Here is a 24792-nt window from a genome sequence, read left to right on the forward strand (position 1 = left end):
TTGTAATTAGTTAATACTATGGTACACAGTCATTTAAAAAAAACATTGTACAGCAATTTAAAAACAACAATCAACATACTTTAAGCAAACTTAATATTTAGAATGTTTCTTTCGTTTTTTGTTGTCTTTTTCGTATTGTCGTTGACTTTCTGCTATAGCTCTTTGAAGTTCTGGATCATTTTCATCATCATAATAGTGATGCTTGGACCTCCGACTTGTACTGTTTTGACTTGGGATATGTGTTTGTCCTCCTTCTTCCTTACTTCTTTCCAGCGCTAACTGTACATCATCCTGCTTGCCGTTGATTTTAAGCGAGGTCAGTTTTCCGTTTTTACGAACCTCAACTCTTTCCGAGCCATTCTCGACAATCTTTTTTGTCTCAACTCGCTCTCCGTTTACGGTTTTAATTGATTTTGTTACGGAACGTGAACCTGCAAAACCTCCAGACCCCCCAGATGAGCTAAATGACATAAAATTAGAGGAGCCGCCTCCAAAATCAAATCCTCCACTGTTATGCATTCTTCCCACATTCCCAAACCCTCCAAAGGAGGGAAATCCAGGAAAACTCCCAAATCCATTTCCATGGTGAAAAGAGCCCGATGAAGAATGTCCGAACATGTCTGCAAATGGGTCACTGTCGCCGAAAAATTGTTTAAAAATGTCCTCCGGAGAATGAAAATGGAAGTTAGGCATTCCACTGCTGCCACCTCCTCCTCTTCCATTTGTGATCCCATCCTTTCCAAATTGATCATAAGTCCGTCGTTTATCTTTGTCTGATAATACCTCATATGCCTCAGCTATTTCCTTAAATTTTGTTTCAGCGTTTTCCTTGTCATCTGGGTTTTTATCAGGGTGCCATTTTAAAGCCAATTTGCGATAAGCTTTTTTTATTTCGTTTTCAGAAGCATCTTTCGATATTCCAAGTATGTCATAGTAATCGTCACCCATTTTTTACAGTTTATATTTACTTATTAACTGTTACCTACTTTTTTAGTAATTATATTTACTATAAACAAACGCATTTGTCTGTAAAACATAAAATAGTTTAGTAAAATTATTTCTAACAATTTATAAACCTATAAATAGCCTATAAAAATATGTTAGACAAGCTACTTACTACTCCGAATCTAAAAATCCGAGTAATGAAAAGCGGAATTAAAAATTTAAAAAGACTATAATTCCGTTTACTGTAACACAGAAAATATTAACTGGAAAATTGATCTAGATCTAAACAACCGGTAGCACTTTTTTAATAACACAATTAACAGATAACTTATAAACTAATTTTATACAAACAAAAAAATATTAAAATTTTTGTCAAGAATTAAAAAATTAAGGGGGATTTACCTTTTAAGGACTTTTCTCGAAAAATTAATGGGTTCTGGTTATTGAAAAATGTAAACACAACAAAAGCAGAGTTTCCAAATAATTCTATACAGCATTTATAACAAATCTTACATTTTAACGATTTTCCAAAAAATATTGTCTACGAGGTACAGATGTCGCTTTACTATTTAAGTGGTCGCTACAAAACGCATTTAATTGAAAAATTGAAAACAAATGCCACATGTCATTTTTTTAAATTGTTTTGATACTAAAATTAATAAAATGCAAATGATTGGTCTAAAAATAATCAATAATTCTGTTTCTCCATTTATAAAACTTTGTAAAGAGTCCATAACAGGTACTTGAAAAGGCCAATAAATTTATGACTACTAAGTTGAGCAAAGGAAAATACGTTGGCAAAGACTAAAAATGAATAAAAACTTGCAATATGTTGACGTTGATAAACTAGTACGAAGCGGAAAGATAAAAGTAGTAATAAAAAATGGAAGACAGTACTTCGTTATAAACAACCCTCCAACTAATTCTTATTTTGAAAATATTAAGTTGTATTTTTACGATTGTTTGTATCCTGTTTTACAATATTTTTTTAGCCCTTACGAAGAGGAATTTTTGTTATGTATTCTTTGGATCCTTATTCTGGCTTTTATTTTGTTAACTTTTTACAAGTTGACGCAAAAGGTTTGTTTTTAAATATAACAAGTAATTTAATTTTGTAGATTGATTTTAAAAAGTTGTTTAGTTATATCTTACACAACAAGTTTTTAAATGCATGAATGTATAACCTATTTTCATTTTCTTCTAAAGGCTTATTTGTACCATTGTTTTTTTCCTAATTGCGCCAAACGTGACGTCAGACCAAGAGTTTGTCGACATTGCAGTTTACATTTTTGTCTAAATCATCGTCATCCACTAAAACATGATTGCAATAACTATCAGGTCAAGGATATCCAACCAAAGTAAATACTATAATAAAAAATTAAATAAAAGATTTAAAATAATTTTAAAATGAAATCAAAACAAATATCTATTTTTTATTTAGAATTAAAAAAGAAAACCCATCCCAATCAACATCCAAATCCCAGAATACGTCTTACCTAAATAGTTTTGGAACTAATTTAGATAAGTAAGTACAATCTTACTTAAAATAAAAATTTACACAATAACAAATTAACTTATACAATGAGAAAACATGAATTATTACTATCTTTATTTTCAAGAGAAAGGCGTGAACGACTTGAGCCGAAAACCAAGCTTAAACAAAATTAATTTAACAGAGTAAAATTTTATAAGTAGACGTTATATCCATCGTATACCAATTAATTTTAAATTGTTTAATTTTTTACAAATAAACCTTAAATCTTTAAACTACCCGAAATAGTTTTTTTTAAGAAAGTTGTAAGAAAATGTGTTTATACTTTGTCAATAGTCTTCGAGTTAATAGCTGACATTTTAAAAATCGTTTAAACATTTGGGATTTTATTAATCGCACGAGGGCGCTCCAAAGCGCTATTGTGTTCCAATCTTTTGTTGGTGAAACACCAGATAAAGGCGTATTTCAAGGTTTAAATTTTAAACTAAATCAACATGTCACGAGGTTACAGCATCTACGTTTAGCAGTTCAAGTACAGTACAGTATAATGTCCTCAAATACTCGAACAAGTACAACTAGAAGTACACAAACTAACCCACGGAACTCTGAAACCAGTGGATCAAGTAATACTCAGAGATCTCAAGACCAGGGTCTTCAAAATGGATGTTTCGATCGAATAAAAAGAGAATTTAATTGTTCTATGTTGAACCTAGAAGAAAATAATCCTTCAAAATTTGCTACAACAGCGGTATGGTTAAAATGAAAAAAATTTACATTAATTTTATTTTCATATAAAAACATACACAGCTTAGGTTACCTGTTTAATTAGTAATAAAATGGTGTTAGAGAGGATTACATATCTGTTAAGGTTAAATCACCATTAATTTTAAATCTTAGTTTTTTTTATTATGATAAAATTACTCTCAGTAACTTATTTGGTATAGAACAAGAGAAACTGTTTATGACATATACACATGCGCTGGCTTTTGAATTGACAGATTATATTACTTCAAGAATAATTGTCCAAATGTTGTTTTGTTTCTGATACATTATTAGTCGTCTTTGTTTTGGAGACTCTTTCACACCTAAGGAGCGAACTACAAAATTTGAAACCGTTTACATACCTTTAGTAGTTCTATTTAGGTTTAAATGATAAAGATTAAGAGTTTTGCACATTGGGCATTATTTTGAAAAAACGTGTATTATATTAACTGTTTACTTTTTTTTAAACAGTGGGTTAGATCTCAAGTTCCATATCTTGTTTTTCGAATTGTTTGTTTCGTTCACGCTTTTACAATTTTAATTTGGAAATCTATTGACGAAAACGTTAATAGTAATAACGAGGTATATACCCTTAGTATTGTATTTATTAACTAACCAATTAAATATTGCCAGTGAAAAATAAAGACTGTAGTTGATTATTATGGTACAATTGGTATACATTTTTTTGTGTAGATTGACTGGATTTTGTTGTTACCAACTTGGAATTTTATTCTATATACTGCATATCATCTTTTGGCACTTCTCTTGACCTCATTCGAGTTTTTTACTGATTGCCTGTGTAACGATGATCTTTTGTGGTATGTTTATCGTGTTTTAAAAAAAAAGTCTGATTTAAAATTTACCAAAACTAAGAATATTTAACTAATGGACTATGTTTTGGTCTATTGTTTTCAGGTATCACAAAGTAAACTGGTTGCTTCAAACTGTAACCTTTAATGTCTCGGTAGCTTGCTTTTTTGGTACGGTAATTCATTCCTTGGCAAAAATAAACAACGACACCGCTACATTGACCTATACAGAGCTTTTTACAAGGTAGTTGCGTATTTCAATTTTACAATCGGGTTATCAAGGTTTTAAACTAAAAACTATTTCATTTTTTAAGCGATGACGTCAATTTCTACGCGATTCCTGGAACTGTCATGATAATCGACGTGCTTGTCAGCAATGTTACTGTCCGCTTGCTTCATGCCCTTTACTCTTCTGCCTTCTACTTCATCTATTTTGTTTTTCATCTCTATCGCTGGGGAGGAGGATACACTCCGCAAGTTTACATTCTTGACTATGGAAATTATGCCGGTGAAGCAGTCCTTTGTATATTCATTGTTGTATTTATTATAGCCCCGGTTGTGCATTTTCTAGCTTACGGTATTGACACACTGCGCTGTAAGTTACTATTGGCTTGCATCGCAAGGCACAAGCGCCGAATGATTGAGGTTATCAATGCAAGAAATGGTCTGATTACATGCTCTGGAAGTTCGTATTACGAGTTGCGCAATCAAAAAACGACTGTGTCGTTTAATCTAAATACCGAACATTCGGAGTTTAGATCTACACTTGATATTTAGTACGAAATAAATATGTATTTTTGTAGTACGAACTTAATATAATTTGTTTTTAGCCCCTGGTCTTTTGACAATAGCATTTTAATTATGCCGAACTATTGATGACGTAAAACTTATTAAAAAAGTTTTTAAATTTCTTTTGTTATAAGTTACATTTAAAAGATATATAAATTTATTTTTAATAAATTTTGCTAAGGTTTAATACACAACAAAAAAAATTCTTAACAAGATTCAGTTTTAATTTTTAATAAATATTTTGTAAGGGTGGTTTATATGTTTGTGGCAACACTGCCGTTCCGTGAAATTCTGGGACTACTACTAACCTTGCTGTTACAAAAATAAATAAACGACGACGTTGCAAATTGCATTTCTATTTTTGGAAATCTTGTAGTTTTTAATTTTTATAATCTAAATTTGGTACAACACGAACATTGTGATATTTATTTGATGTAAATATGTCAAAATATGCAAGCAAAGCTTTTAAACACCTGAAAAGTAAGGAATTTCGCCAATATTTAATGAGGTAATCAAACTTAAATAAAAGATTACATAAATTGATTTGTTTTACAAATTAATAAGTTATTTTTACAAACTAAAGCAATATGAACTAACAGAATAATAAAATTTATTTTTATATATGTGTGGTCCTACATTAACTTCAACTTCTTCAACATGAAATATTTCTGAGTTAGTACGGTAAGACTGATAAAACCCTTCTTTATAAAATTTTGAAATTAATTAATAAACATTTTTGACAATTAAATTTTTTTCTATTTTTATTACTTGAAAATAATAAAACTTTTAAACAATTTTAAATTTACCTTAGCATTTCTGGGGCCCAGTAGCTAATTGGGGAATACCGATAGCCGCAATGGCAGACATGAAAAAATCACCTGATATTATTAGCCCAAGAATGACAACAGGTTTTTCAGTTAAAAAATTTTTAAGTTATTGATATTATATATATTAAATTTTACAGCGGGCAATACTAAAAGAAGGTTGTGAAGGGAAGACATTGCTTTCCTTTCTTCCTGTCTCCTCCTTATTTCCTCCTTTTGGTGTTACCCCATTATTATATTTTATGTTGACATGTTGGATTTAGATTAAAGGTTTTTAACATTTTTTTATTTATGTAGCTTTGTGTATATACTCTGCATTATTTATGAGATTTGCTTGGATGGTACAACCAAGAAATCATCTACTATTTGCATGTCATTTAACCAATGAGACTTGCCAACTTATTCAACTTGGTCGCTACTTTACATTAAGGTAATCATGAATTAATATTATTTGTTACTCTGACCCAATTTTTAGTTGCTTATAACTGTTAACCCCAAGGTGCTTGACATAAAAGCTGGGGAATTAAACCAGAGACTTATTTTTATAAAGTCAATCTGTACATCACTCTCTTGCAAATTAGTACTTTATTGTTTAAGTTAAAGTTCACCTTATGTTGGTTTTGGCATTTTTTAAGCAGTTTAAAAAGTAGTTTTAATGTATGATTCTTAAATCATAAAAACTACAAAACAATCTAATGTTTTGATTACAAATTGAGTAACTACTGGTTGTGGTTTCAATTTCCTGTCTAAAAGTAATTAGTCAATCAACCTGATATTTATTCATTTTAATTTTTTTATTATGTTTGTATTTTTAGCAAACCTAAAAATGCAACTTGATGTGAATTCAGAATAATATCAAAAACTCTTAATTTAAATTGTTGTTTTTTTAAAATGGGTAAATATTTATATTGTTTTTAATATTGGGTATGAATACACAACTTCATTGAACACCATAGCAAGTGAACATATTTCATTTTTATATTCATAAAATATCTAATTTATTTATACAAGTTTATTTATTTTTATTTTATGATAAATTTTTAAAAAAATCTGCAAAATCTATTTTTTTAAACCTGAACGAAAGGATAAAAGTGGACCACTTAAAAATGTTTAAATACAGTAACCAAAATGTAATAACCCTGCTTGACTAATTTTTAAATAACTGCTAACTATATTTTTTTCTATTTCAAAAACGTTTTCTGCTTTATGTTGTTTAAAAACTAAAACTTAATATTTTAATAAAAAAAAATTTTTTAAATGTTAGCCTTTGCTTATCCTCTCTAATGTATCGTAAAGTTTCCGCTAAGCTAATTACCTCGAGAACAAATAATTTGGTAAGTAAATAACAATAAAATCATTCATAACATGACAGCTGAAGTTCCCTTGGGATTTGCAAGGATGACTTGTGTTATTTCATTGTATATATATCTATTCAACATAGACACATAGTCACCGGGTCACTTCAAAAATTTATTAAAAATGTATATCGTCTAGAAAAAGTCAAAATATTTTAAGATTTTTCCTGGAAGTTATATTTTAAAGAGAGTTTGAGAATGGGTTTGGTGTTAGTTAAACATTTGTTACCAGCAATTAGCAGTGCAACGTTTATTGTTCCTACAGCTGTTGCAGTTAAAAAGAATTTGTACTCGCTTGCTTTTATATATGGATTCATGATGTTTTTTCAAATGGTATGTAAAATATTCTAAAAACTTGAAACAATCTTTAAATAAGGTTATTTTCCGTTGTAGTTTTATCATCTTTGCAAAGTTCCTGTTTTTTCGATCGTTTTTTGTGCGATGGGTGAGGATCTGCTGGCTTATTTTTCCACCTATGGCTTGGTGTTGTCCGTTTATCATACCCTCATTAGAATGACCGACTTTGAAGCAGAAAGAAAGTAATAGTAACAGTATTTGTGTAAAAATTTCGTTTAAAAATCTAATAGTATTTTTTAAAATGCCATTTTTTGTAGACACAATTTATGTACAACAGGGGGATTACTAGCCGGTATTAGAATATTCCAAACGAATCATGGATACGGCGTTTATCTACCAAGTTTGATTGCTGGTTTTATATTTTTAGCCTGGTCTTGGGTAAGTCAATTAGTATGCGTGACGTATTTCAAAACAAATAGTAATGCGTTAACGATTTTTAACCTTTCTTTCGTTTATAATGATAAGGTTCCACGAATATGGAAATCAAAAACTATCTATCCAGACAAGGAAAAATGGATCAAAATTCTGCTCCCGGGGTTTTTATTGGGGGCCCTTTCATTTGTTTTTTTGCTTGTTATTGAAAACAGGTGCATTTTTTAAGGTTTATTTGACCTAAGTTTTTTTTTTGATTGTCCGTAATGCATAGGCCTGCTTAGATACTTATTTTTCTGTTATTCCTTCTTAAATAGTTACCTGTTTGTTTACTAGTTTGAATCACGGCGTTGTGCACAGCGTTCATCATATATTACTATCTGCCTCTTTGTTTATGTTATTGCGTTATTTGGACGATGGACCTAAAGTTGATACTTCAAAGTGTGACTGCTGCACATTATGTTGCTGTATATAGGAATAGCCAAGTAATTTAAAACTGATTATTTATGTATTCACAATGTTCTGATTGTATAAGAAAACAATACAAAAATAAATAAAACTGGAATTTCAAGAAAAGTCAATAAAAAGAAATGATTATCACAATGTTTTTAAAACAATATATACTGATTAAAAATAACCATATTTAAAAAAAGCAATTAAAGAATGGTGGTAATATTGCAGTCGCGTTTGATGGGTGGGGTCTCTACCTTATAAGGAATTGTTTGTTCAACATATAGGGGGTAACTGTAACTTCTCCAGACCACGACTGGAATTCGGATAATGGTTGCTAATAACGATACACCCAACACGCCTATAGTTGCTATAGTAACCGGTGACCACATGTAAAAATTCTGCACTAGCACGCTACCAGTAGCCCACGTAATAACGGGATACAGGCCAAATGAATAGCGCATCCAACGATCAAATACAGCAAGGTCAAGTATGAGCCATATTAACATAGAAATTCCAATAATGGCCATTGCCACAATGCTTGAAAGGTAAGTCGGGACATCGCCATTGCGAATAAGCAAAATAATCTAAATGCCAATATTTTTATTTGTACAAAAATAAAAACATTCATAGTTTATAAAAATTTTTAAAAAGTTGACGAAGCTTTGTGTATGTATACAAAGATAATTTATTCATTTTACTTACCGCATTATTAAAAAACAAAAAAATATTCCAAGTTAGAAGCATAATAATCCCGTTTTGAACCAAAGTTCGAACAACCCATAAATCCCATGGTCTTTTGTATTGTAGCATTGCTCCACAACTACATTTAAATACTAAATTAAGACGATGAAAACCGAACCCTTAAATGTTAGGTTATTGTATAGATAAACTTTTTACCTGTATGTTAAGTCATGTGATAGCATTAGACAAGCTATGCATGACGTCACGACGAACAATTGTACAAATAGCGATGCCACAAATGCTTCGTTATCCCATAAAAACAACCAACCAATGTGAGTAAAGTTGCATAGCCACCAAACCATGTGGAATTTTGCTGGAAAAAGATTTATACAACCGCCCCTGCTATATCTCGTTCTTTTATTAACTGAAAGGTTATAAAAAAAATTTATTAACTGAAAGGTTAAAAAAAAAAGGTTATAAAAAAAGGACAAAACATTATTTTTTATTAAAAAAAACGATTTTTGTCGAATTACAATTGTTTACCTGGTCGACACATTGTTGCAATAGAATATATAACCCAAAGCATATTCCATGTATAAAGAAATGACCAAATACCAAAAGCCCATTTTGGAGGAGTTAAATCAGTTCGATGTTTGGCGTATATTCTGTAACTTTGGTTGTTAAATATTGCTAAAAACGGAAATAAATATTAGGAATTTTCAAGTGTATTTAAGTAAATACATTGCTTTAAGTTTAAGAATTACACAAGTTTAGTTTGTATTTTCACAATTTTCAACTTACAAAATCGAATTTGATTAAAACAATTTCCATTGGAATCTGATAGAACCCCAAGTACGACTGCTGCAAGCCATAAAAATCCTGATATAACAGCAGTAAGTCCAGCAAAATATTCTCTCGACATTTCTTCTCTTACCTGCTGTCTTAACATCATTACTTTTAAAACTGCTTGGTCAAATCCTATTTTGCCGATGTTTGAAATTATTCTGAGTAATGCTTAGGCTTCACTAAATATTCTCTAAATAAAAAGCAATAATCAATTGTTTAGATTTATTTAAAAAAATATAATTACGGTGAACACAATTTTACTTGTTTTTCTTATACTTTTCATGTAAGTTTAAAAATTTCTGAAGCAACAATTCCGAGTTTCAACCAATGACTTAACTATATGAAAAAGTATTGCTCGTTATAACTAAATTACGCTACTAACTGCTGAGGCAATAAAATAACCCAATATATTTTGCATGTATAGGAAAGGCGCCTTTTTTGCAAGCCTAATTCATTCAACAAACACACATCTAATGTAAGTACAATAAGTATTTCTTAAATTTTAGAATAAGTGTATTTTAATTTACCAAACAAATCATCGATTGAAGTATAATCTTAAAATCCCCTCATGTCGATGCATGGGCTAAAAAATCTGCGCACAATTTGTTCTTGATGGCGATTAAAAAGGGATAAAGGTATTGGGATTGTCTTAATTCCTTTTAGCCCGTCCATGCGAAAATACCAAGTTATTATACACAGAAATAATGGTTAAATATGTATATAAGCATGTATTGATGAAATTCGCTTTTTTTATTTAGGCGTTGTGCAATAAAACAATAGGTCTATGACTTTACAAAGTTTACGTAAAAAATCCTTTAAAAGTACGGTGACTTTTAAGTTTATTCTTATATTTGTTATTCTTATTTTCAAGTTTTTGGTTGTTTTTCGTTTACAGAAAATTTTTTATTAGACACATTTTTAATATTTATTAGACACATTCAACAAATCAAACATCAAACGAATAGTTGTTTTTGTATGGTCAAACATTTTAACAGTACCTTATTATAGTTTAACTACTTTCCATATATATTAAAAAAATACCTCGAACACAAAATTTAGATTTGATATAAAAAATAATGGAAACGCTTTGTAATAAGTTTAAAATGTGGATATACTATTGCTTACACATTCGTTTATATTGCTACGTAGCAGAAACATGTATATTATTACTACGTAGCATGAATTGTGTTGCAACCTTACTTTGTAGTGGTATTAAAGTTAATATGAACTTAAGGGCAATGGCTTAGGATTTTTGTTATTTGCAGTTTAAGTAACCTTCACTAAAATAAAAGTGCTTTTCATTATTAAAGTTACGTATTGGATCCACGTGCCGTGCTGACGTCTGGACGTGTAGGTGTAGGTTTACGCACGTGGGTATATTTAAATCGGTTCTCAATATTAATTCAACCAACCTGCCGTGCCGTAAAAAATGTACATGTAATAAAATCACGAGTAAACAAATGAACGAGCATAGTCAGAAATGATAATTAAAAAAAGCTATTGTTTACCGTCTAATTGTTCCCTACTGTTTGTTAAATGCGTTTAACAAAATTTCTGAAATGCTAAACCACTTGTGCATTTTTGTGAATTGCAAAAACTCTTAACATAAATACAATGATTTATGTGTGTAATGTTGTTTTACTTTATCTTTTTATACACGTTGCACATATTTTTCTTTTGACATTATTTTTAGAAAGTTAATAGTGTTAATTTTTGGCAAAAAACATAAGAAACACTAAATTAACCACAACATTCGGTGATATCAAAATTTATTTTATCATGCTTCATGATGTAGAAAAAATTGAAACAAATGCAGATTGTCAAATGGAAATAGATGATGAGAGTCGCTCATCAAAATACTGTAACATTATAAAGAAGTTATGCACATGGTTAGTACTGAAATTTAAGTTCAAAATTTTTTTACAAATAAAATAAATCTAAAATAAAAAGAACATTAAGTATAAAGTAATCTATGCTTTACAAATTATAGATAAGCAACCTGGTTTAATATTGATAAAAGCATTAAAAAATTCAAACAGTTTTATTTTTGTATTTAACTTTGTTACCTTTTTAGGGAGCTCTTGAAGGTTGTTATATATGGTCAAGGATTGTCATTATTAATATGTGGAACCGCTATCACCAGTAAATACCTCCAAGAAGATAACATATCAGTTCCCCTTACACAGGGTTTCATTAACTATGCATTGCTTGGTCTTGTTTATACAGTTCTGTTATGTGTAAAAAAAGATGAAAATGGAAAAGTCAAAATTTTTCGTGTGAGTAATAATAATTTGTATTTTGAATCTTGCAATGATTTAATTTAACTATATTATATATATTAGTTTAGTTACCTATTTTATTTTAATAATATTGTTATTATAATCTTTGTAAATTTTCTTTATGCTCACATTTTCGTTATTTTTTTTAAATTTAAATTTGCATCTTCATTTTTTTACATTTAGGTTTTAAAAGAACATTGGTGGAAATATATTATATTAGCAATAATAGATGTTGAGGCAAACTTTATGGTTGTTTTAGCATATCAGTATACATCATTAACTAGTGTCCAGGTAAATCTCTTCAATTAACATATCTAAAAATAAACTAATAATGGAATTTTATAAACTTTTCTGACACATATTTTTAGCTTCTGGACTGCTTTGTTATTCCAATAGTGATGATTTTATCGTATTTACTTCTCAAAGTAAGGTACATTGCAGTGCATTATATTGGGGTGATAATTGCACTTATAGGAGTAGCTTGTATGGTGGGTGCTGATTTATTAGTGGGAAAAGGTGGTAGTGCTGGTAAGATGGTTTGTTAAATACAAAAGCCACTAAAAAAAGGCATATTACCTCAACACAGTTCCAAGTTGCCATTGATAGTCTGGAATAAATATTATGATTATATTTGCCCGATAATTAAGCTGCTGATTAAGTGTTGGCTCTGCAGGAGTTCATACCGGTTATAGCTTCTTACTCAGAATGTTAAAGCATGAGAGCAGTGGGGATCGAACTCAGGACCTCGTGTAGTAAAGCCAAGTTTTCTGACCATTACACGCTGCCAGTTTAATTTATTTGCTACCCTTATTTATAACATCACATTTGTTTAAAACATTATTGATAATACATTAGCAATGGTCATTAAATTTTGCACAATATTTTAAAAATATAAGTGCATTACTTTTATATATAAATTGTAATATAAGACACTAATATTTTTTATATAATACCAACATAAATTTTATTAGAATTTTTAATTTTGATTGATATTTCAGGTTCAAATCCAGGTTTAGGTGATGTGTTGGTATTGGCAGGAGCAACTGGATATGCAATCACTAATGTCTCGATGGAATTTATTTGTAAGAATCACAAGCAAGGAAACATTGAAATACTGGGGATGTATGGCTTGTTCTGCCCTATTGTATCAGGAATACAAATGTAAATTCAAAATATTTTAGTCATGTTAATTAATGTACAACTCATTTTATATTATGCTAGTTCAGTGTAAAATATTTCCATTTAAAAAAATTTAACTTCAACTATATTTTTAAACCTGGGATTATTTATATATATTTAAATTGAAAATGAATTATTGGCAGAGCTATTCTTGAACAAGATGCATTATCTTCTATTAAGTGGAATGCCTATATAATAGGTTTGTTTATTGGTTTTGGGGCCTGTATGTTTTTGTTGTATTCCTTACTACCAGTTGTGATGAAACGAAGCAGTGCTACAGCAGTTAATCTTTCCCTGTTAACAGCTGATTTGTATGCCTTATTTGCCGGACTCTTTTTGTTCCAGGATAAAGTAAGTGTGGTGTAGTGTGTTAGCTAAGTAAGATGTATATCATTTTTTGATTTATGCAAAAAAACTTTAATATGAAAAATAAATTTTTTAAAACTTATCTTCAATTAATTGGAATATAGTTTTAGTCAAACAAAACTGTGCATGTGGAAATTTAAAAACAACAGCATTAAATTATCGTAAAACACTAAAAAATAAATATATACATAAAGTAAATTTTATTTTTAGTTGTCCCCATTATACATTGTTTCGTTTGTCACCATTGTGCTTTCACTAATTATTTACAATTCTCGACCACCAGTACCAAGACAAAATGAGGCTGAATCCATTGAGAATGAGGATGTTTCAGCTAATTCAAACTCGGATTTGATTCCAAGAGCAACCCGCTGCTAAGTTTTTATTTTCACTGAATAATCAGAACTTTGAAAAGCTACTTGTTTTAAAAATTTTACACTGTAATGAAGTTTTGTTTTTATTTTTTGATTAGTCATCATACACTTTTAATCATTCTTTTTTTTATTTATTTTTACGTTTTAATTGCTTTTATTTTGATTTCATCTTGATTTTTATGCTCTGTGTTTTTGTAAGTTAACTAAACCACTAGCAATATTTTTGTGTCCACACTTTGCCTTGTGTATTAAAATGAAAAACCACTTGGGTGCTTTATTTTTATAATAATCACTTAAAAGAGTTCATGTTTAAGTTCTCTGGGTTGAATTAATTAAATTTTATTAGGCTAATCATTATTATGAAACACAGCATATTAAAAAAAGTTATAAAGAAACACCTAATGTTTAATGCTTTTAGATTACCACCAACATTCTTTAAATTTTTGAATAAAAAATACTTGAATTTTATCAAAATGTAGTTCTTAGAAACAAGCTTATCTTTTATTAAAATGAATTCAGAGCTGAGAATTAGATTTTGTTTATTTAATATATTACAAAAAGTGCTCCAAAATTAAAACGAGTAATATATAAAATGTATTATACATCACACCAGTTAATTACAAAAATACCTTCTTTATACATTTGATTAAAACTTGTATTTTTATTTAGTGAATCAATTTCCAAATAATGCTAAGTGTAAGCAAGCTCATTAACCAACAGTTTGTGACTATTGAAGTTCCAGCATTATCCAGGTACACTAAACCAGCATCATTCACTTGATATGTATCTAAAATGTAGAACATTTTGGGTAAAAAATGAAAATTTATTATCGCAAAGTTTAATGAATAATATTTAAAACGTCTAACAAAAAATATTATAGGTCATTTAACATAAAGGCATGATGTAAAATAATTAAATAGTATTGTATTATAAGAACACTTCACAGGTATACTTATTATATTCAACTTACTAATTGGTGGTTGCCAGCTGTATTCAGGCCACCCCACTACTTCTCCGTTTTTCTCATTTTCTGTTGTAAGGTATTCAAGTAAAGGGTTAAAATATTCAACCAAAGATGATGAATCCATTACACGAGTTCCTGCTATTTGCTCAAGGGCATCTTCCCACGTTTTACTTGATCCCAGTTTAAGCATCGCACTGGATAAAAAAAAACAGTATGAACATCTGACTTTTGAGTGTTTATTAATTTCCCTAAAAAAATTTTTTTTACGAACCCGAGTTTTTCCCCAGCGGCCAGAGTTCCATTAAAGTCGCATTTGTATAGAGGACCGGTATGTCCAGCCGCCTCACATAATGCTTCGTAGAACTGGAATTGGACAACTGCACTTACAAAGTACCTAAAGAAGAGTTTTTTAGCAAAAATTATAAAAATTATTTAATTTTACATCATGATTATTTTGATTACCTTATGTAGGGAACATCATTGGCAATATGAAACTTTGAACCAGCATCAAAATCGAGCTCAGTTCGATCAGTAGGCGGTGTAACACCCTGGTATTTAACTCGATATTCCCACCATGCTTGATTTAAGTTGTCTTTGCTTACCTAAAGTAAAATAATTTGGTTTATTAGGCAGCATTCTTAACTTCTTTTACATGTGAAACTTTATGTGCTCACCCTTTCACTAAATACATCCCATCTATATTTATCCATAAGGTAACCAAATGGAATAAAGGAGAGTTTTTCCAAAGCCATGCTCATCAAATAATTAATGTCACTCTCTAAATCATCCGCTGGTTTTTCAATTAATCCAAGTTTGTGTAAATGATCCAACGTTCCGACTGATAAGGCTAATGTATCTCCAACCTAATTAATAAAAGTAATGTTTAAATAAAAAATAGAATTACCTTACAAACCTATTTTCCAGACTGAACTAGTTATTTTTGTAGTACTTACTGCTTCATGAAAACCAGGGTTTGCTCCGTCTCTATAGGAAACAGGTTGATCTTTGTATTGAAGGTAATACTGGATGTGGCCTAATTCATGATGGATAGTCACAAAGTCTTGTTGGTTTATTTGTGTGCACATTTTAACTCTATGGAATTTAAAAAAAATAAATTAAATTTTTTTTAAATTTGTCTGTTTTTAAATAACATATCACAGAATAATATGCTACCTTTAAATACATATCGAAATAGTAAAAAACATTCTTTTATATTTTTTATAACACAAAGAAAAAAATTACCTGAAATCCTTTCTGTCATAAAAATCCCACGCTGAAGCATGACAAACAACCTCTCTACCTTCAGGCCGAACAAATTGTGTTTTGTCCCAGAAATCATCGGGGCATGGAATAAGACCCATATCTCTAAAGAAATCATCAGCAACTTGGAACATTTTGACTGCATCCCAACCCTAGTTATACATATAAAAAAAAATTTATAATAAATTTTTCTTTGGTATACATGGTTGACTTACAGAAAAAAAATAGATTACTATGATGGCCCAGTCATGTACCTTTTCTTTTTTTATTTTATTTTTAGGTTACCTGGCTGACTAAACCAGCTGTTGCATCAGGTCTAACTTTTCCTGAGTATGGTTCAACCAGTTCATAAATGTTACCCCAATCCTGAGCCCACATATTACCAAGTAAATGAGCTGGAATAGGACCCTTTAGGTTAATTACGTCCTTACCATATTGCTTGTACAACTTTCTATAGAAATAAACAGAAGAAAAAAATTAGTAATTAAAAATTGAAGTTGCTTAAGAAAACTAAAATATTCCAATAATAAATATATTGATTTATTATTACATAAACAAAAATATTTTTTTTAATGGTTTAAATTTAGTAAAAATTAAAAACATGTAAATTATGCTTTACCGTCTAACATAGGCATGAAGTTGTTGGTACAAGGGCAGCATATCTTGCCAAACACTTTCAAATTGAGCTTCAATACCAGGAGTTTCATAAGCAGATCTCCAGAAAGCTCCCATGTCATCATAACCTAATTATTACATCGTTTAAATTTTTGCTAAAAGGCAAGTTTTTTAAACAGAAAACAAAAAATTATATAAACTGAAAAATATTTTTATGTTTAGTTAAAATATATAACTGCATTAAAATACAACAGTTATGCTATTAAGCCTGGTCTATTATAGCAATCCTATCTTAATAGATAACTTATAATTGTGAGAACATTCAATATTTGTATTACTTAAAATAAGAATTTTATATTTGTGTATGACCAATATTTACCAACATACCATTTAATGTTGCAACTTTATTTTGAAGGTCAATGTAGTCATAAAAATCCCCCCTTATCTTTTTTCCACTTTCCGTTCTCCAGTCATTCCAAGTAGATCTCAGCTTGTTGTAATTTCTTGATGTTGCCATGATTAAAGTCAAATCTGTTTTAAATATTACAAACTAATGTAAGTATAACAAAGAATAATTACATTTTTTTCACACGCCCTTATAAGCTGTAAAAATTATTGTTATTTATAGGGGCTTCATATTTTTTTCAAACATACCTGGATCAAGTGGGGCACCGTTGACTTTTGCAGTACTGTAAGTTGTTTCCATGTTTCCATTTACAGTTGAAAGCTATAAAAAATTAATATGAGTTAAGTTTTCACATAATTGTATCCTCTCATACTAGTATTAGTGTAGCAGTATCAAAAACTTATTTTATAGATACAAAATGCCTGAAACCTATTATAGTTGTTGTCATTTTTTACTTTTTAAGTGCCTGCCTTATGGCCATCAAATTTACCCATTTTACCAGATATCGGTACTGTTAAATTCTTGTCATATTAAAACAATTTGTTAAACCACACATTAAGGTGGTGGGTTCAATCCCCACTGATATCCTGCTGTAGCGAATTTGAGTAAGGCGCTATAAACGGTATGAACTCCTGCTGAGCCAGCACTTAATCATCAGTATAATTATTGGGCAATTATAATCTATAATATCCCAAACTTCCACAGGCAACTCGAGACTGGGTCAGAGTAACTTATGTTACTCTATGTTTAAGTTGCGCATTTGACGTTCCCACATCAAGGATAAAGATATATACAAAAAAAAAAATTTGTGTTCATTTTATAGGCCTGATTGTGGACATAAATAAAAAAAAATTAAAATTATAAAAGTAAAAATTTTATTTTGATTATTTTGTTTTAATCCAAGTGAAATTTTAGAAATGTTAACCTGTTTTAAATCTTCTTCATTCAAAGCTCCTTCTCCCTTGACACTGATTTTTCCTAATAATCTCTTGCTGTCCTCATCAGTAACCGTTTCTATATCATATCCTGATGCAATTTCTGCTTTTTCAGCTTGAAAGTTTGCTAATTTTTCACTAGCTTCTTGCTGTAAAAATGGATGTGAATCATTAAAAATGGTCATTTGTATCATTAAAAATAAACCAAACACTGAAAAGTTTTAAAACAAGAATGTAACTAGGTGGACCAAGCTAAGTTGTTATTGGACTTGAATGTTTTTTTTAATATAATTTATTTTTTAGATTTTATTCAACTCTTTTTAGCAAAGTTTGGATGAGTTTTTGAGATATTTTTAGTTGCAGGTTGATAATTTAAGTCAAATCACTTTTAAAGTGATTATATCTTACACTTGCTGCTTGAGTTTGATCATTAATATTTGTGTTGTAGTCCCAACTAGCAACCACAGCTTCATTATACACAGCCTCAGCAGATGTGTTATATTCAGTTAAAAAGTCTTCATAGTAAAGAAGATCCTCTACGAAAAAAATAATTTGGTAAATTAAAAAAAATAATTACATGACTATCAAAAAAAAAAAAACTTACTTGGTGTCCATGTTTCTTCAGACCATCCTCTTTCTTCACCATTTTTATCATTTGTTTGTTTTAACCAATTAACTAAAGGTTGAAAGTAGTTGATAAGCGCTGAAGCATTCATATCGCTACTTCCAGTTAATTTTTCCATCGCCACTGGCCATGGCTCACTTGCACCCAATTTTAACATTTCACTTTAAAATAAATTTTTGAGAATTTATAAAATGAATAAAATAGGGAATAATTAAAGATACTGCCGCATGCTTGACAGGAATAAAATAATATCTTTTGGTACAAAGCTTATAATATGGTATTCCATTATACTAGCCTATTTATATAAACAACCCATTAACTTACGCAAGCTTAGTTCCTGCCTCTTTTGAGTTGTAAAAGTCACATTTGTAGTATGGACCAGTATGACCAGATTCATCACACATTGCTTGATAGAATTGGAATTGAATAACAAAACTGACAAAATACCTAAGAAATGCAAAAAAATTAATTTTTTTATTAATAATTTGTTTTATTTGGTAACTATTATTTTATAGGAATTTTGAAAGTATCTATTTCTAAATATAATCACTGTGTTTTTTTTAACAACGTAAAAGTAAAAAGGTATATCTATTAACAATTTTATAAGGCCTCCAAAATAATTATCATAAAGTTTGCATTTGTTTTTTCGTGATATTTAACTTTACATAAAATAAAATGAAAATATAATACAAACACATAATAAAGTGGAACAACAAACCTAATGTAGGGAGTGTTTCCAGGAATGTGAAATTTTGCACCTGGGTCAAAATCCTTTGTTCTATCTCGAGATACAGGCGGCACTATTCCTTGATAGGTCATTCTAAAATGTTAATTATTTTATTTATATTTAGTATGTAATTTTTTGTATTAAATAAAATGCATTATATTACCTTAGCTCATCCCATTTTGGTTGGTATTGGTTTTTAGGTGTGGTGCCATTAAACACACTCCATCTCCATTTATCAATCATGTAACCGAATGGAAGAAATGCAATTTTTTCCAAAGCTTGACTGAGCAAGTAGTTAATGTCAGCATCTTCAGTATCTTCCACTTCATCTAAAAGTCCGATTTCAAGTAAATGTTTTGGAGTACTTACTGCCAATGCAAGTGTATCACCAACCTAAGATGTAAAGTTTTTGTTTGTTATAATTTAAATAAAAAAATTAAACAAAAAAAGTGCTAATGTTACTTGTTGTGACTTATTTAAAATGCTACAATGAATTTTATTTAATATTTATATATTTAACGTTATTTGCTTAAAATAGTTTAATTGTGGTATTTAAGTAACAATCCAATTGGCTACGTAAGGATATAAAGTCATTTGTTAGTTAGTCCTTGAACCGGTATGTATTTATGTTCTATCACGTTTACGTACATTAAGCTATTTAAAATACCGTTATAGCATTTATTATTTTATTAACGCCAACATAAGCAACCTTGTATACAATCACACGAACTTACAAAAAAAAAATAGACTTCGCTTGGTTTAAAACTTATATAGATTAAAGTTTTTTTCTTCCGAATAGTTACTTACTGCTTCGTGAAATCCGGGATTTGCGCCTGATCGAAAGGGAATAGGTTGATGCATGTATTGCTGAAAATATTGAATATGTCCCATTTCATGATGAACAGTTATTAGATCTTCCATGTTTACAGTTGTGCATTGTTTAATTCTAAAAAAAATGTAGTTAGTATTTTTGAAAAAGATGGAAAATTAAAAAAATAAGCCAAATTTTGCAACTTTGATGAAAATTAATTAACACCTGAAATCATTTCCATTATAAAAATCCCAAGCTGAAGCATGACAAACTACATCTCTATCATCAGGTTTGACGATCATTGAGTAATTCCAGAATTCTTCTGTCATTTCCTCAAGTCCAAGAGAAGTAAAAAACTCCTCAGATGTTACGAACATTCTTTTAGCGTCATAACCCTACACAGAAACACAATTCTAGTTTAAATTGTTAAGTAAGTTTTATTTATAAATAGAAAAATACCTTAAAAATAACCCATTTTTTAAAAGGCTAATATATTAATTGTTGCGCTTTGTACCATTTAAATACCCAGTTAATGCCACTTTTTAAATAAATTAATGTAGTGCCATCATTTAACTCTTTTACCCAAGAATAAAATACTTTGCATCTTTCAGAAGAATTAACGTTTTAAATGTATAAGTAAAAGCACAAAATTGATTTTTTAGCTTTAAATCGGTTAATGACTAGGCTACAATAAATATTGTTTTATTGGTTAGTAATCAAACATGTTTCAGAGACAAACACCTGCTTGTTAAATAATTTTCGAAGAGCGTGTGTTTGTACAGGTAATACGGTTAATTATTAATCAGAGCTTAAAGATCGTATTGTCCTACTAATGCAAGCACCTGTATGTAAGTAATTATTAGCCTAATAAGGATTTAAGTTAAATGTTTTTGTTTGCTTTTTACCTGAGCAATCATATTTGGTGTCGCATCCACTCCCGTTTTGCCAGGGTAAGGTTCGACAAGGTCATAAATATTATTCCATTGCTGAGCCCACATGTTTCCTAAAGCAAAAAAAAATGTTTCCTAAAGCGAAAGAGTATTTACAGTAAACATTTAATTGTTTATTTATTGATAATTTATTTAACGTTAGTTCACCTAATATATGAGCCGGAATTGGCCCCTTTAAGTTTACAAAATCAGGTCCATATTTTTCATACAACTTTCGTCGAACATAAGCATGCAATTCCAAATACAGTGGCTGTAACTAAAAAAATTTAAGACTCAGAAAATGTTCCATTGGCACACTTTGTATTACAAAATTTATTAAAATTTTTTATCAAAATTTACCTGGTCCCATAATGCCTCTGTTGCACCTTCCAGGTCGTCCATTTCATACCAAGATCTCCAATATGCTCCAGTATCATCAAAACCTATTTAACAGAAATAAAGACAATAAATAATACCGAAGTTGTACTTAAAAAAATAATGGCGTGATGTGTTTTTACCATCTGCTTGACTTGCTTTATTTGAAAGGGTAACGAATTCTTCATATTGGTCTTTTATAGGTCGTCCTGCAGCCTCGTACCATCCCTTCCAAGCAAATTTTAATTCTTCATAATCACGCGATGAACGCATTATTTCTGTAAGGTCTAAATACAAAAAATATGCGATGTCTCTTATTGTATTATGTTTATTTTAGATCATTTTAAATTTTAATTACCGTAGGTGCTTATTTAGTGTATTTAAATTATTAAAACCATTTAAAAAAATGAGTAGAAAATTTTCAAACTTTTAAATGTCAAGTAATCAACTTTATTTTATCAATTTAAATTTTTAAATTACCTGGATCCAAAAGCAGTTCCCTCCCGTCTGGCATTACAGCTTTTGCAGTACTATACGTCTTATCCATTTCTCCAGCAATTTGATTATATTTATCCAAATCAGTCTCGTCAAGATTCGCAGATCCGAGAATCATTATACTTTCAAGTTGTCGTTTTACACTTTCATCTTTTAATTAATAATATTAATATTACCCATGATAAATAACAATAATTGCGTTTAAATTTTAGTTTATTAAACATGTGCGTTTGGTTGCTTTTAAGCCTTTTATTTGTGATATTTTAAACACCTGCTAATTTGTTCACATCCTCCGAAGTAAACAAATCTTTTGCAGTAGCGCCATACGTATTTGTAAATTCTGCCGATTTAACGCTTTCTTCATTCTAGATTTAAATTTATTGTTAATTTTTATTTTATTTCATATAGAAAAGAAAATGATATGTATATTGTTAAACATATTTCAATTTAGAAATGAAAAAAATAAATAGAATTATTTACATATTTAAACAAAAATATTTTTTAAATACAGCATAGAATAAAATAATTGGGTATTTTAAAATTAAATTTTTAAACTAACATTTTTGTAAACTAATTGTAATTTCTTTGTAAAATGTCTATTATTATTATACAAAAAATAGTTTGGTAATATTAATGTTACTGTACCACTTTAGCCAGATTAGCATTCGTTAGATTAGTATTGTAGTTCCAAGCGGCTATAACATACGCATTATTTACAGGTCCTGCATCTCTAGTGTAATTTGCCACAAACTCAGCTGCAAGATCGTCAATAGCAGCAGCAAAACAACTGTAAAAACTTGACTTAGTTTAGGTTTTTGATATAGTTTTTGTAGAACTAAGTTATTTTTAAATAATTATTTTATATGCTGCAAATTTTACGACAATCCAATAATGTTTTGCTATATATTTAATTTCGTTAAAGAGCTAACGCATTTCAGAAATTGCAATAAATTACATAGGACTTAAAAGAAACCCATTTTAAGTTTTACGCACATGTCCTACTTTAATATATACCAAATATTTGCAATTATTTAATAAGTTAAATTAAAATAAAGAATATACTTACCACCCAGCCAACAGCAGCAGAGCGAAAAGTCGAATCATATTTTAAATTTACTCTAAATAAAAAAATGTATAGTATTGTGATATTACTGGTTTTAAGCTATAAGAAGTATTGCCTTTAAAAAACAACTGGTACTCAAAATTTAATTTTAATTTTAATAAATAGTCAACGTCCTCTCTAAATTGAAGTGTTTGTGCTGATTATATTGCATACGTGGCTGGCTTAATGTTTGTTAGTATACTGGGCGTAATGTTTGAGTAGCCAACCGCAATTTGTGCACATACCAATCTTTTCCTTAATAGATGATATAAAATTATGTGACGACGTAAATTGACCTAGCACACGCAGGATTAGACTTGCCTTAACTACTTTTGGTTCGATATCAAAAATATTGCGATGCAAACAAATAAAGTCACGCAGTTGCAATAAATTAAACAATAAATAATAAACAGATGAATTACGAATATTTTTTTAATCCCATACAACACTATGTGACAAAATAAAACATGAATTAAAGTTAATCGGGAAAACTAAAGTTTACTAAAATCAACCGCTTTGATAGCATGACATAAAAGTTATATTGTTTAAGGTTAATGTCCAAGGGTTCATTCAAGTAACACTAATACTATTTACTCTTTAAATAAAATATTAAGCGTTTGGTGAAACTACATATTTCTAAACAATTTGAATACATTATTTTCTTCTTTTGAAGGCGTAGAACAAACATATTAAAAAATAATATTAACCAATAAGTCGTGCCTTTATGTTTAATGTTTTATATTTAGGCGTTTTAGGCCTGTCGAAAGACAAACGTGAACATTTAAGACTTCTCAGCGCCGCGAGTGGAAGACTACGTCATAATTGGTGCGCCTTCAAGATAAATTTCTTGTACTATTTTGATAATGTTGTTGCAAAGCGGTTTAATAACTGAAAAAATTATGTCTAGTTGTAAATTATGTTATTAATTTAAGGTTTTACCAAAACCTAAATAAATGTTTGTATTAAAAAAAAATATATATAATAAGCTTAAATTTAAACCTCCTTGAATTTGTTAAAAAAAACACGAAAATGAAGTACAAGTGACATGTTCAAAAAATAAATTTAGTCCCGAGGTGCATACATATTTATGTTTTTGCAGATGCTCATCGGCCGGTAGCATAGGATTTTCTGGCATAATAAAGTAGGGTATGCGTTTTACATGAGTATTTAAAGAAAACGAATTTATTAATTTAGACATATGTACTGAAAATTAATTGAACATCAAAAGGATATAAACGTTTTTATTAGCGTATTCTAGTAAATATTAATGCCAATTGTTTTATTATTGAATTTAGTTAAGCACATATGCATAACAACATCAGTAGCATTAATATTGGGTAAATTTTTATTTTTTTTAACAACTGTGGAAAAATAAAAAATTGACTATACCATAAAACGCGCAGTAGTCTAAACAATATATTCTTGAGATAAGTTTTAAAATTATTAAAATATGAAATAGTTATGACACTTTTACTAAAATTTGGCATAAAACTTGAAATCCAAAAAGAAATATTTTTCGACTCGTTTTGGCCTAACCAACCTCAAAGATAATTTTTGTTTTTTAATTTAGGATAACAAAGGTGCAGCAATTTAATATACGCCCCATATATGATCTTATGACGTCATCAGTACATCAATATTCAATCAACCTTTTTATAATTTTTTTTA

General features: G+C 29.4%; 7 protein-coding genes across 7 annotated transcripts; 4 read left to right on the forward strand and 3 right to left on the reverse strand.

The window, feature by feature from the left end:
• Nucleotides 1–78: 78 nt before the first annotated feature.
• On the reverse strand, nt 79–1022 carry LOC145764250 (dnaJ homolog subfamily B member 6-like). Its single transcript, XM_082575869.1, has one exon. The coding sequence runs from the start codon at nt 946–948 to the stop codon at nt 91–93; it is 858 nt and encodes a 285-aa protein (XP_082431995.1). The 5' UTR covers nt 949–1022; the 3' UTR covers nt 79–90.
• Nucleotides 1023–1727: 705 nt separating this feature from the next.
• LOC145763604 (uncharacterized) lies at nt 1728–2613 on the forward strand. The gene is made up of 4 exons (XM_082575091.1): nt 1728–2025; nt 2152–2303; nt 2387–2470; nt 2565–2613. The coding sequence occupies exons 1-4, from the start codon at nt 1756–1758 to the stop codon at nt 2611–2613; spliced, it is 555 nt and encodes a 184-aa protein (XP_082431217.1). The 5' UTR covers nt 1728–1755.
• A 284-nt stretch (nt 2614–2897) lies between these two features.
• On the forward strand, nt 2898–4919 carry LOC145763343 (uncharacterized). Its single transcript, XM_082574775.1, has 5 exons — nt 2898–3185; nt 3671–3781; nt 3893–4017; nt 4115–4252; nt 4323–4919. Exons 1-5 carry the CDS (start codon nt 2985–2987, stop codon nt 4783–4785), a joined length of 1038 nt encoding a protein of 345 aa, XP_082430901.1. The 5' UTR covers nt 2898–2984; the 3' UTR covers nt 4786–4919.
• A 97-nt stretch (nt 4920–5016) lies between these two features.
• Nucleotides 5017–7705, forward strand: LOC145763344 (mitochondrial pyruvate carrier 1-like). Its single transcript, XM_082574776.1, has 6 exons — nt 5017–5305; nt 5475–5478; nt 5609–5705; nt 5919–6051; nt 7370–7515; nt 7591–7705. Exons 1-5 carry the CDS (start codon nt 5238–5240, stop codon nt 7491–7493), a joined length of 426 nt encoding a protein of 141 aa, XP_082430902.1. The 5' UTR covers nt 5017–5237; the 3' UTR covers nt 7494–7515; nt 7591–7705.
• A 656-nt stretch (nt 7706–8361) lies between these two features.
• On the reverse strand, nt 8362–9761 carry LOC145763613 (uncharacterized). Its single transcript, XM_082575101.1, has 5 exons — nt 9641–9761; nt 9383–9529; nt 9056–9263; nt 8861–8978; nt 8362–8742 (listed from the first exon to the last, which is right to left on the reverse strand). Exons 1-5 carry the CDS (start codon nt 9759–9761, stop codon nt 8362–8364), a joined length of 975 nt encoding a protein of 324 aa, XP_082431227.1.
• A 1628-nt stretch (nt 9762–11389) lies between these two features.
• Nucleotides 11390–14245, forward strand: LOC145758087 (solute carrier family 35 member F1-like). The gene is made up of 7 exons (XM_082572488.1): nt 11390–11574; nt 11760–11961; nt 12148–12255; nt 12333–12492; nt 12963–13125; nt 13287–13494; nt 13720–14245. Exons 1-7 carry the CDS (start codon nt 11465–11467, stop codon nt 13882–13884), a joined length of 1116 nt encoding a protein of 371 aa, XP_082428614.1. The 5' UTR covers nt 11390–11464; the 3' UTR covers nt 13885–14245.
• A 300-nt stretch (nt 14246–14545) lies between these two features.
• LOC145763623 (angiotensin-converting enzyme-like) lies at nt 14546–23126 on the reverse strand. Its single transcript, XM_082575111.1, has 27 exons — nt 23089–23126; nt 22668–22809; nt 22294–22387; nt 22008–22172; nt 21671–21814; nt 21513–21595; nt 21321–21429; nt 21129–21226; nt 20449–20618; nt 20220–20358; nt 19576–19805; nt 19404–19505; nt 19010–19132; nt 18665–18846; nt 18469–18596; nt 18051–18209; nt 17374–17446; nt 17107–17250; nt 16724–16847; nt 16390–16555; nt 16087–16256; nt 15798–15936; nt 15519–15707; nt 15307–15446; nt 15116–15238; nt 14851–15038; nt 14546–14667 (listed from the first exon to the last, which is right to left on the reverse strand). Exons 1-27 carry the CDS (start codon nt 23124–23126, stop codon nt 14546–14548), a joined length of 3684 nt encoding a protein of 1227 aa, XP_082431237.1.
• Nucleotides 23127–24792: the final 1666 nt, after the last annotated feature.

This window comes from Corella eumyota, chromosome 1 (assembly GCF_963082875.1).
Source record: "Corella eumyota chromosome 1, kaCorEumy4.1, whole genome shotgun sequence".
NCBI lineage: Eukaryota > Metazoa > Chordata > Ascidiacea > Phlebobranchia > Corellidae > Corella > Corella eumyota.